The following is a 12,477-nucleotide window of genomic DNA, read 5'->3' as shown; positions in this document are numbered from 1 at the left end:
ATGTTACGATTGTATTGATTCTGTGGAATGTAGGAAACCTGGTCCTGAATAGTGCAACTCACGGGGGGGGGGGAGTAGCATGTTTCTGCACCCAGATTAAAATGGGGACTCTTCTGCACACAGACAAACAGCAAGTTTGGGAGACAGCTAGCTGTTCAACCCTTCATTTTGACCAACTACCATTAGCAGAGTATAAAGAAGAATCTTAGCAATTAACATTTTTTAAATGTCCTTGAGATGTTTAGACACACACGTTTCTGCCCTGCAGTGGTGCAGGAAGATGCTGGATGTTGCTTTTTATTTTGAAGGAACCTACCTAAGAAAGCTTATCTAGTATGTGGGGTGGGTTGTTCAATTTGTTTTCCTCCACAAAGTGCACCTTTGAGCAAAGGACAGTGGAGACTCTTGGCCAGGGGTAGTCAAACGGCGGCCCTCCAGATGTCCATGGACTACAGTTCCCATGAGCCCCTGCCAGCGAATGCTGGCAGGGGCTCATGGGAATTGTAGTCCATGGACATCTGGAGGGCCGCAGCTTGACTACCCCTGCTCTTGGCATTCTCTGTAAGGAAACAGAATCCAGCCAAGAAGACCATTGCCAACTCCCTCCCCCAGTTTCTCTTGCTTCTTGACAGCTGGGTGTAATTAGCAAAGGAGGAAGCAAGAAAAACCCTTCAGGCACATCCCTGTAGAATGAAAGGGAGACAATGCCTGTTGCGGTCCATGCCACAAAGCCTCGCTGTGTTTCTTGTGGAGTGCGGTGGCCCCAGGGGGACCATGTCGTAGGAACTTCTGTACAGCACAGCTGGCATCCATGGCTCTTCTGCCTCTAAGGGATTGTCAACTCAGACTCAGCCACCATAGCATCATTCTTCAGACTTCAGGGAAAGCTTGACCCTTGCCCTTGCCCTGCCCCTGCATCTGCCACCATAGAGCCATTCTCCTGTAGTTGATTGGAGTTTCTATTCCAGGCAGTCTCAGCCTCTTGTAAACGTCAGTAGTGAATGTCACACCTCTAAACACAACAATTTCTTCTGGCTATTAAATCTAGATGAGGCTCATCTACACATTCCAGCTCTCTGGTGCAAATTCTTAGCTTCTCTTGCTTGTGCATAGCTGGCCTCCCACACTTCCACTGCCCCAGTAATTCCACTTGGTGGATGGCTGCAGCTTTTCCTCGCAGAAATGTTGACACCCAAGAGCATCCCAGTAACTAACGCCCAGTTGGCTGGTTTCTGATTTTGAGCACCGCTCCTGCAGTTTGGGGAAGGCCCTGGCAAACCACCCAGCATTGAGTCTGCCATGAAAACGCTAGAGGGTGTCACCCCAAGGGTCAGAGATGACCCGGTGCTTGCACAGGGGATACCTTTACCTTTACCTGCAGTCCAGGCAGCTTGTGCCCAGAACTTGCAGTGATGTTGTGAAAGTCCTGAATGCTCAGGTCTTCACATCATCTCCTGCATGATGCTGGAAAACTGGAGCTTCAAAAAAATTTCTTTTTGCAGAGGAGTTTTAAAATGAAGTGATGCTGAAGTTGCATTTTGATTATTTGTCAGTTGTGAGTTTCAGGCCCCGTTTCCTCTCTCTGAGGGTGCCCTTGCATTTGCACTGGCTCCATAGCTATTTGATTGCTCTTGTGGGTTCCTGAGTTCATTATCTGCCTCTTGGAACCAGCTTCTGGCCTCCCTGGAAGGCATGTGGCCAAGAGCAGCCTGGCGCTCCCAGCTGTTCTGCATTTCTCTTTCCATTTCTGTTCAGTTTGCCAGGCGTTGCCAGCCACGCCTTTTATGCCCAAGGTCCAGAGTGGCACCTTGTCTATTGTCTATTGGGAATGGTCACTTCTGTGTATGTGTGTGTGTGTGTGGGGGGGGAGGGATCTGCCTGGCTCTGAAGAGTCAACCGCTCAACAGGTCGAAATCTGGGCATGGTGATGGACGTCATTCCAACAGGTCGCTGGCGCACAGCCCCCTGCCTGCCGGCTCAGGACTCTGGACAGCTCCCGCCTGCCTCGCTGCCCACCTTTGGCCATACCCCACGGGCTTTGCTGCTGGCAGGTAGAAGGTGCCCCATCGATGCGCGCCCCGTCTCTTCTGGGGGGGGGGGGCAGGCTGGCTAAACCCTCCTCCCGAACGCGGAGGGAGGGAGGGAGGGGGGGAGGCGGAGGGGGAGGGGGAGGGAGGCGGCTGCCTCGCGTTGCCTCGTCTCCCCACCGGCAGTCTGGGCAAGGCGAAGGGCGCAAGCAGACCTCCGGCTCACCAGCGCCGCGCAGACGGAGAGGCAGAGCGGCCGCGCAGGGGGAAGGCGCTCTGGGGATCGGGCCCCGGGGAGCGGCGGCGAGCCCGCGAGGAAGCCCCTCCCGCTAGGCGAGCGGCGGGCGACCGGCAGCCTGTCTGGCGGCTCAGCTCCCCCCTCGCCGCTCTCTCCTCGCCGCGGCTCTGCAGGAGGTGAGCCAGGCGCGGTGGCGGCGCGGGGAGGGGAGGCCGGGGATCTCGCTGCGGACCGAGGCTGCCTCCCAGCCGGCCAGCGCCGGGGAACGGGAGGCGCCTTCCCGGGGTTGGAGGGGGGGGGCTTCCGGGCTGTCTGGCGCTGCCGCCCACGCGGGCCCCCCTCCCACCCGATGCAGAGACCCCCGCCGCCCAGGCCCAGGCTTCCCCCGCGCGCTCCCCGTCCCCGCCGCCCGGCGCAGCGCGAGTGCCCGGGAAAGTTCGCCGGTGCCTGAAGGGACTCGTGGGAAAGGGCCGGGGAGCGAGGGGCGCGGGCAGGCTCGGGGCACGCGGATCTGCTTCTCCCTCGACGGAGGGCCGGGCGTGGCTCGGGGGTCCTGGGCAGGCCCAGGGACACGGGGGGGGGGCTGTCCTTGCCGGGCACGGCTCTCGGGAGCCTGGAGCTTCTCGCTGCCGTCGTCCTCCCGGGCGATGGACGCGGCAGCGCTCGCTTGGGCGTCCCGGGCTCCAGAGGGCGCCGGGGGGGGGGGTTGAACGGATAGAGACGCGCTTTATGCACCCCGGCAGGGACCCTCGTGGCGTCTTCGCCCCGCCCCGCCCAGCACCTTTGGGTGCCTGCGATGATCCATTTGTTGCAGCAGCCACGGCGGCGGGGGGGGGGGGGGCGGGCCGGTCTCGCCGTCCTTCCCCCCGCCCGGGGTTTCCTCTCCCCCCCCTCCTCCCGCAAGCGCCGCGCTGCACAGAGCAAGCAGGCGACGGGCTGACGTGGGGGGCTAGCGGATATGGCGCCTCCCAGCCCAGTGGTCGCCGCCGCGGTGGCATTTTCCAGCGGCCCCTCCTGCAAACAGGCGAGAGCTCGGGGGGCTCCAGAGGGGCCTGCGCGGGGGGCCTGGTTTGGTCAATGCCCCCCTCCAGCATCGTGCTTCTGTCTGTCGACACACCTGTGAGCCTCCAGCAGGGCTGTGCGTGTGTCTGTGTGCTTGGGCGGGGGGGGGGAGAGAACCAGAGTCGTGCTTGTGAGACGCCGGAGACCCTGCAGGAGCCCCCCCCCAGTCCCCCTCCCCCGGTGTGTGTGGAAAGGGGGCAGACAAGGAAGCGGGGCTGGGAGACGGGTGGGGAGCGCCCCCTTCTCCGCTCAGGCGTGCTTGATCTGCCGAAGGAGGGGGCCACAGGGCTGGCCGTGGAGACCGCCCCCCAGGCCGTCCTGATACAGCTGAGCCTTGGCGAAGCAACAGCCCCCCGCACGCTCCCGCCGGCTCCCTGGCCCTGGTGCCCGCCCGGGGCCGCTCTCTCCACACCCATCCTGCCGCCGGAGAAGGTTCCAGCAGGGGAAGGACTGCGCCCCCCTCGCCCCTGTTCTGGGCACGGACCGGCCACCCTCGGGGCTCTCTGGCGGCGTGGCTCCGGGCAGCGGCGGAGTCTCCCACTGGCCGCAGAAGCTGCCGCTCCCAGCCAGGCCCTCGTCCCCTCCCCTCCCCGGCTTTCCACCATGGACAGCGCCCAAGGCCGGCCAGGGAAGAAGCTGAAGCCGAGGGAGAGGCGAGCACAGGGTCGGTGTCCCTCGGCAGCCTTTGGAGAATGGGAGCCTTCCCGATGGGTGCTCGAGCAAGCCAGACATCTGCACCCTCCCCCCCCCCTCGCGGGAGTGAGCCGGCTTAGAAGTGGCCATGTTCACACCACAAAGAAAGGACCTGTTTGAGAAACAAAAGAGAGGGGAGGAAGCAAAGGAACGGGGGAGGGAGAGATCTGGTGGCCAGGGAAGCCAGCCACTGGGAATAAAATTTAGTCCTGCAGTTGGGAGAGGAGGTGTGTTTGTGTGTGTGTGTGTGTATGTGTGTGTGGCTTACAGCCTTTGCTCTCTGCAAAGTACCTTCCCCTGTCCTCTCCGCGGAAGGACTCTGCCAAGTGTCCTGTGTATGGCACCATTCCTGGTGTGTCACTCTCCCTCTCGAACTGAGCCTCTCCCCTCCCCATCCAGAGGGTTGCAGAGACTTCCTCCTTACTTAAAGCTGTGGAAGGCACAAAGCAGGTGTCCCACCTTCGGGTCTCCTAGGCAGGTGTCCGCCTGCCTTCCTCCTCGCCCAGGGTCTGTCTCTTGGCTGCCGGAGAGGAGCCAGCATGCTCCACATCTCCATGCTGGCGGCTCTTGCTGCATTCGGCAATCTCTGCTTTCTTTCTGCTGATGCCTTCTCCCCTGGAGCGATCCTCTCTCTCTGCCTCTGTTTACCTCCCCCCTTGAGCCCTATTGGGTCCTCCCTTTACAAAAAACAAAACACGATCCATCACAAAAACCCTGAAAGAGAATAAAGGGTCTGCTCTCTTTTGTCCATGACCTTCCGGCTCAAGCATTTCTCCAGCACACACTGCTTTTTTCCTACCTCAGCCATTCTCTCGCTTGCTCCCCACCACCAGCAGCGATTCCCTTCCGTTTTCTCCTCCCCCTTAGTTTTGCTGTGTCTCCAGGAAAAAGAAAAAAAAAGCAACCTCATCCCATTCTCTCTGTGGGTGTATTCCTGCCAAATGTTTACAACGAGTAGCTCAATGTACAGACCGGATCCCAGTGTAATTATACACACAGACAGAGACAGTGTAGTAAATAAGCCAGCTGTTGAGTACGCCCCCGTCTTGAGCTGCTACCTCCCTCGGGGATTTTGCCTTTCTTTATCTTGGGTATTAACAGATGTTGCTGGGACACATCTAGGGTCTACCTGTTGAGAAGAAGAAGAATATTTCTGCAGGCAGATGGGGGACGTTTGAAGGAGACATTGCCCTGAAAGCAGGTTAGGAAGCCTGGTTCAAGTGAATGGGATCTATCTGTCACCTTCTCCCTCTTATCCGGAAGCACCAGGGAGAGGTCAGCTGCCCAGCCCTTGGAGTATAGTCAGGATCCTTCTTTGTCTCTCTCTGTGTGTACAGAGTGGGGCTTTGCCTGATTTTAGTCCTTGTTAACTGGTCCATTCGGCTGTTTCAGTCACAAACTCATCCAAGACATGATCTTCTTGCCACTCAAACTCTTCCCTGGGGAACATAGAACTGGAGGCATAGGAGTAAGGGGATGAATACCACCCCTCTGGGGGCACAGCAAGTCATGTCCACAATAACTCCCAGGAGACTTTCTGGTAACTGTTTGGTCTGCAGTATCATGATGAATGGGCTGGTGGTGCATCAGAGTTGTTTGCCTGAAGTTGTAAAGCTGAGATGGAGTATTTGGCCACCCAAGAAGTCCAGTGACTTGGTTGGAAACCATCAACTGCACTTTTGGCAGAAAAGCACACTGGTTTTGCTTAGTTTAGGTTGATGAAAATGACATTTGGGGCTAAACCACTTCAGAAATATCCCCCTTTTGAGTCCCAGGTGCCATTGTTTCAGGTAGGTCACCATGCTTGTCTTCAGTTCAAGGGCAATAGTTGAGTCTGGTAGCACCTTAAAGCCCAACAAGGTTTCCAGGGTAGAAGCTTTCAAGTCAATGCTCACTTCTTCAGATTCCTGACAAAGAAAGTGTTGACACTCAAAAGTTTATATCTTGTTACTCTTTAAAATGCAATTGGACTTCAATATTGCTCAAAAACATCCTTGGCTGTTTGAGGTCACATGCCCTAGATCAGGGGTAGTCAACCTGTGGGAATGCTGGCAGGGGCTCATGGGAATTGTAGTCCATGAATATCTGGAGGACCACAGGTTGACTACCCCTGCCCTAGATTGTATGTGTGTAGGACCAATTTTTTGAGTGGTGTACTGAGATTTCAGACTATGGCTTCTAAAGAACCTCCTCTGAGCTGGACACAAGGTGAAAGAAGGCTGACCACTTTCTGACCACTTTCTTTGTTTTGTTCTTGGGTGACTTTAATTCAGAAAGTGAGATGTGTCAGTGACTTCTGGGTGCTCTTGAGTTCTTGTGAGCATGGAGCATATACTGGGTTGTCTGAGGCCAAGCAAGGGGAAAGCAAGGACTGCTCAGTCATCAGCCACCTCTCAAATCTGTGGGCAAATTTCCAAGACTGGGAGGGCACACTGATGCTCCTTCTGGCTTCTGCAGTGTCTGGCTCTGGCTTGCTCTGGTTTGGCCAAAGGCCGAAACAAAGCAAAAAAAAATCTGTGAGAATGAGAACAAAAAGCTGGACAGGTTCCCATACCATTGATGGGCCCCAAGCTGAACACAGATATTACTCCAAGGGGAGTGACTGAGGTTAAACACAAGGCACAGAGAGAAACTGGCTCTGTCCTCAGCAGCATCAACCAAAACATTCAGCAAGTTAGAGGTCAGGATTATGCCAGAGCATGCAGAGAGGAGATCCGCTAGCCTCTTGTATTTCTTGTGTCTTGTGTCATCATTAGGAGTGTGCAAAACCTGAGATTTTCTAAAAGTGGAAAGTAAATGAGTTGCATTAGAAAACCAATCTAAAAGTATGTCCAGGACTCCCCTACCTACTAATAAGAATTATATACCCCAGGCAGAAAAAAACCCCATTCCACAGGCTATTAAAATTCTTGCAATGGATATATAGATGATCAAAATTATCCAATGGATACAGGTAGCCATGAATTTGCACAGGAATGAGCTTTCCCCTTTTCCTGTGGACCTTTGAATATGTGTCTGGGGGAGGATGAAGGGATGTTTATAAACAAAACTGGGGACCCCTGGCAAGGCAGGACTTTCCCTTTATTTCCCAGAGGGCTGTTGCTGGGAAGAGCCCTGGCACCTGGGAGCCAGCAGAGGCAAGTGGGGACCCCTTTGGTGAGCTTACACCTGTGTCAGCATTGCTACAGCCCATGGCCAAGCCCCTGCCTCTCTGCCGGCACCACAGGAGACACTGGGCTCAACTTGCACCAAGGCTATATGGACATCCCAGTCCTCCCCTGAACACATGTGAAAGGAGAAGAACCCTGCACCTTCTTTTCATATCTTCCTGGTTGCTGAAGGTTTTTTGTACCTTATTTTTTTTTACTACATGAAGGAGTCCCAAAGTGTCTTACAATCACCTTCCCTTCCTCTCCCCACATCAGACACCTGATGAGCTAGGTGAGGCTGAGAGAGCTCTGAGAGAACTGTGACTAGCCTAAGGTCACCCAGCTCTCTGCATGGGGAGGAGTGGGGAGTTGAACCCTGTGCTCCATTTTAGAGGCTGCCACTCTTAACCACTAACTACACTCAGGCGTGTTCAGCATTTTTCTCCTTAGCTGAAAGCTAAGGGGGAAATGCTGAAAGCATCAGATAAAGAATTGAGGAGGTGGGTGTGGCAGGGTTTAGCTTCTGTGACTGGCATAGTCCATTTCTGTTTCAAAACAGAACCTCCATCCCTTTTTGAAAACTACATGCACTTGTCTTTTCTCTTTTAACTGGGCTAACAGCAACCAGGGATGATTTGTATTGACAACAAAGATACAGCTGCTTAATGTTTTCACCCAGAATGACGGACTCAGAGAGATCTCTGATCCTGAATCAGCAATTCTCTTTTGCCTAGAGAGAGAGTTCCTCGTCACTGATTTTCTGCATCTTGCCTAGGCTGGTGTATTTCCATTGCTGAGTCTCAACCTTTAGTCTCCCCCTTTACCTCCTCTGACGGTCTGCATGTCAGACAAGTGTACCTAAGACCATGTCGGAAGGAAACAAGACTTGGTTATCTGTCTCTATTTACTCCCAGCTCTGCCAGCCTGCAAGTTAGTAGGTGTAAAGGATTCCCTTGTGCCCTGCAGGGAGTTGGACTAATGTTGCCTACATGAACATTCATGAAGGTGCTGAAGTCTGATTATACTGAATCAGACCATTAGTCCATCAAGGTCTGTTCTCATCTACTCAGATTGGCAGTAGCTGGCCAGAGTCTCCTATGGGGAGGGTCTTTCACATCACCAACTGCTTGGTCCTTTTAACTGGAGATGCTGGGGACTGAACCTGAACCTGCCAAGCAGATGCTCTTCCACTGAGTCATAGCTGCTTGCCTACCTATTGCAGGGAAAGGAGACATAAACTAGGATTTCTATGCATCTTTCCCCCATGAGCAAAATCTGTACTGAGTACCTGTATTGGCATAGATTGCACTTTGAATATCATGACCTGCCCTAATTTCCCAAATATGGATCATATCACAGCTAGATTACTGTATTGCATTGTGATTGGAATGCTCTCCCTTTATTGGCTTACCTGATATGGAATCTGCTGGGTTTTAAGCAATTGTAATAGCGCTGCTGTTTTTCTCGGCTTTTATTAGTTTCTGATAGATGTAGTGCTGTTGGTGGTGATATTGGATAGGTCTGGGTGTGTTATTTTAATGTATCTATTTGTGTATTTGTGCATTAAAGCACATGGAGTAATGCTGGTATTAACCAGAGCTCTTGGTACAGAGAGTTGTACTTACAAGGGGCATCTTCTCTTGCCTTCAATCCTAGCTTAGAACAATTGTGGTTAAGATTTCAGGACATAAAACACAGAAAGGTGTAGCCACACCTACTCTAGCCTGGATCTGCCTTTCCTTGGACAGCCACTTGGCATGAGGAATGGTGACAATGGCTGTGATTATTTTCTGCCATAAAAACAAAGCAAAACCCAGATTCCTGCCAAAGCTCCACAAATCTTCCATGATCAACAGAAAAGGAACTATCCCATTTGTTTCTTTCATATCTCCCTCCTGTTTAAAAAAAAAACCCTCCCTCCTTCTTTCTTTCCTCCAAGCAAGGAAAACTAAACTTTTTCATTTTAGATGCTGCAAATAAACAGAGAAGATAACTTTTAATAACCTGGAGCTTCTGGTGTTGAAAAATAGGAGGCAAACTTTGGGGTGAAAGCAACAACCAACGCGTAATGAGCCATGAATGCTTTCAAAAGCCTTTTATTATTAATAAAATAATAGCATGGACATCGGAGATGGCTCCAAGAGGGATTCAGACGAAATTATGGAGGAGAGATCTATCAAGCACTGTCAGTTTACCTCTGAATACTGTGTTTGGAGGAGGGGGAACAGGAGAGGAGGGCTTCAGCCTTGTATCCTGCTTATTGGCTTCCTGGAGGTATCTGTTTTGCCACTGGAAAAGCACGTACAGTGGTTTGCTGATGATGATCAACCCAAAACCAAAACTCACTTAATGGATACCTTTCAGATAAACATATCCCTCAATTTTCATTTCCTGTGGACTCATGGAGGATGGTTAAACCCTCGCATTGGGGCTTGATCCATCTTTTGCCTTGTAACACAACTCCAAAAGATGCGGGTCCTCAGAGCTCTTTCCTAATCCATTCAAGTATGAGGCTTTGGACAGTGAAATCTCATGCTAAGCCAAGGGAAGATTTCTCATATTATTAATTCATTTAGACAGGAAAAAAGGACAAGGACTAAACCCCGTAAGGGAGAGACAATAAGAAGGAAGGTTGAGGCTTGTGCGGAATGTGAAGGAGGCAGGACTTAGAGCACAAGAGCACAGGGAAGGTCTCAGCACATCGTGGAGCAAAGATGTGTTCTCTTGTTCATACGACTGTTGTATTTGTGGGTATCATGACTTCTTCCAAAATTGCCTTCCTTCCTGAGTGGCCCATTTTCCCCAGGAACTGATGGTGTCCTGTATAGAAGCTGTATTCTTGGTTCTCAAAGCAAATTCCAAATGCGCAGAAACGCTGCTAAGGAACTCTTCTTTTGCTGGGTCATTTTAGTCTGTGGTTACAAGACATGACCAAATTGATACAAATTACCTTCTTATAAGTGCATGATAAACTGTGCCTTCAATAAATTAACTGTGCAAGAGCAGGTGGAGAAAAAGAAGGCAGAAATGTGTGTGGGCGGGGGGGGGAATGTAAAACAACAGTACAGCAGTTTTAAAGACAGTCTTCGTCCTTGTGGTATCAGTTCCTCTGAATGTCTAGGGCTGAGACACAAAACGGAGAATGAGCTAGGGGGTTCTTGGAAACTTCCTTTCAGTCAACAGACTAGGGTGTTTTCCTGTATGATTGCTCAAAAAGTACAGGTTTTTCTTGCAAAGACATCTTTTTCCCTTAAGGCATGTGCAGATAAGCATCCTCCCAATTAGATGTTTCCTGTCCTCGACCTTCTCAATTAAATCAGAGTATTATAGGGCAGCCCCTAAATCTAGGTAGGTAGCGTCTAAAGGTTTGCACAAGCCTGCGTCTTAGCACCCAGTGCATTCCTGGGAGCATCAGGCTTCGCCCCTAGTAGGATATGAAAATCACAAAAAATGAACTGCTGGAACACCCAGATCAGCTGAACTAGAATTACTAGAACTAGAATAAGTCTTTCTAACTTCTTCATGGAGGAAGTTTAGGAGCTGCCACTATAATGGTCCTACTTCTAGCAGGGAAGTGTTCTGAACTATTCTGGAGACAGAATGTTGAACATGACCCATATCTTTCTCAACTATTTGACAGGTGAGAAGCCCCTAAGATATTCTTCATGCATCAAGAAACCCCAGGAGTTCAGAATATGGTTGGGAAGCATAGCTGTATACATACCCACCTGGGGCCCCTCTCCTTCCTATCCCCTCTAGGCCCATCAACGGCCATTTTGGGAAGTGGGTTATGACCATATGGTCATATCAAAATGGCCTGCCACGAGCCATTTTGGGAGTGGCAGGCTAGAAATCGAATTAACAACAACAACAACAGAGTCCAGTAGCGCCTTTATTCAAGGCGTGAGCTTTCGAGTGCAAGCACCCTTCGCCAGACTATGATCTTCTTACATGGCAGGGAATACATAGCAAAATTGATTTGAAGGGGTGGGGAATCAAATACAGCTCACCGGGTTAGAAGTTGGCACGCATAACCACTGCACCAAGCTGGCTCACCACAGCACAAAAGGCATGGAGATCTCTCAAGAGGCAGGCTGAAATCAAGGGGGGCAGTCATGTGATATGCAAGTGGAAACCAGCATTTCTGACCTAGGCCTGGCTTCCATCCAGGCTTCCTCAATGGTGCTGACCTAGTGTTTGGAGACATGTCCATACTCTCAGTAGTTCAAACAAGGCCCCATTAGGCATTTCAGGCTCTTCCACCACAGATACAGGCCAGCTGGCCTTTGGCGACCCAACTGAAGCATCTGCATGTACACTGAGCAAACCATTATCTTTTGTCGCACCTTATGACTTTTCCCTTTTCTCTTCCTCCTTGGCAGGTGAGGCAGATCTGCTGGCTGTCCACTGCTGCATGCTGAAGTGATGGACCTCTGGAGGCTCCAGGCAATATTTCCTTTCCGTACTGCTAGTCTTGCGATTCTGCTTGTGGTTTATGCTCTGTCTGCTGAAGCCGGGTAAGACAGAGTTACTGGGGTGGTGCCGTTTGTTTTTATATTTACTGTCCTGTATCTCATACTGATTTTTTAAAAAGAAATAATAGGGAGAAGATGGTAAGAACATGTGGGATCTGATGAGACAGAAGAAAGGGAGTATAATCACCCACCCCTTCAAATCAATTTTGCTATATATTCCCTATACACACACTATACGAGCAGTCATTGATTACAAAAGTACACAAGTAGAAGAAGAAGAAGAAGGTTTTTATATGCCGCTTTTCTATACCCGAAGGAGGCTCAAAGCGGCTTACAGTTGCCTTCCCATTCCTCTCCCCACAACAGACACCCTGTGGGGTGGGTGAGGCTGAGAGAGTGCTGATATCACTGCCCGGTCAGAACAGTTTTATCAGCGCCATGGCGAGCCCAAGGTCACCCAGCTGAAAGTCCAGGGATTCTGCACAAACAAGGGTTTGCAGAGGTAGTTAACAGCCATTTCTGAATATAGGTTCTGCCTTCAGAAGAGCTGGGTGTGTGTGTGAGAGATGGATATATTGTTACATGGCTTCTGAAGTCTTCTGATTGCCGAACAACGATTTCCTTTTCAGCAGAAGTACAAAAGAAAAACTTGGTAGCTACTGTACATTAGCTTTGGTTTTTCAGATGACCCTTGTGGTTGACAGTAAAACCAAGTCCCCTGTGAGAAGGGTTTGCCACTCCCCAGCTGGCTCAGGAAAAACTCGTCATCAGTACTTGAGGAAATCTACAAATCTTAACCTGCAAATGGTGCTTTTCCCTCCAGATCTTGTCCA

General features: G+C 51.3%; 1 protein-coding gene across 7 annotated transcripts in view; it reads left to right on the top strand.

Moving 5' to 3' along the window:
• The first annotated feature begins 1,953 nt into the window (after positions 1 to 1,953).
• Positions 1,954 to 12,477, top strand: part of LOC143822371 (gamma-aminobutyric acid receptor subunit alpha-3-like) — a 78,258-nt gene continuing 67,734 nt past the window's right edge. For 5 of the 7 annotated variants that reach the window (XM_077307416.1, XM_077307413.1, XM_077307419.1 and 2 more), the window contains exons 1-2: positions 2,172 to 2,441; positions 11,552 to 11,686. In XM_077307416.1, coding sequence (XP_077163531.1) covers positions 11,595 to 11,686 — 92 coding nt within the window. In that variant the 5' untranslated portion in view covers positions 2,172 to 2,441; positions 11,552 to 11,594. Of the gene's footprint in view, positions 2,052 to 2,171; positions 2,442 to 3,295; positions 3,385 to 11,551; positions 11,687 to 12,477 lie in introns of those variants that run through there. The other 2 variants (XM_077307414.1, XM_077307415.1) reach the window with 2 other exon arrangements.

The sequence above is a fragment of the Paroedura picta genome, chromosome 13 (genome assembly GCF_049243985.1).
Source record: "Paroedura picta isolate Pp20150507F chromosome 13, Ppicta_v3.0, whole genome shotgun sequence".
Classification (NCBI taxonomy): Eukaryota; Metazoa; Chordata; class Lepidosauria; order Squamata; family Gekkonidae; genus Paroedura; species Paroedura picta.
Note: the sequence above shows the minus strand (reverse complement) of the source record. Positions and strands in the feature narration are given on the sequence as shown.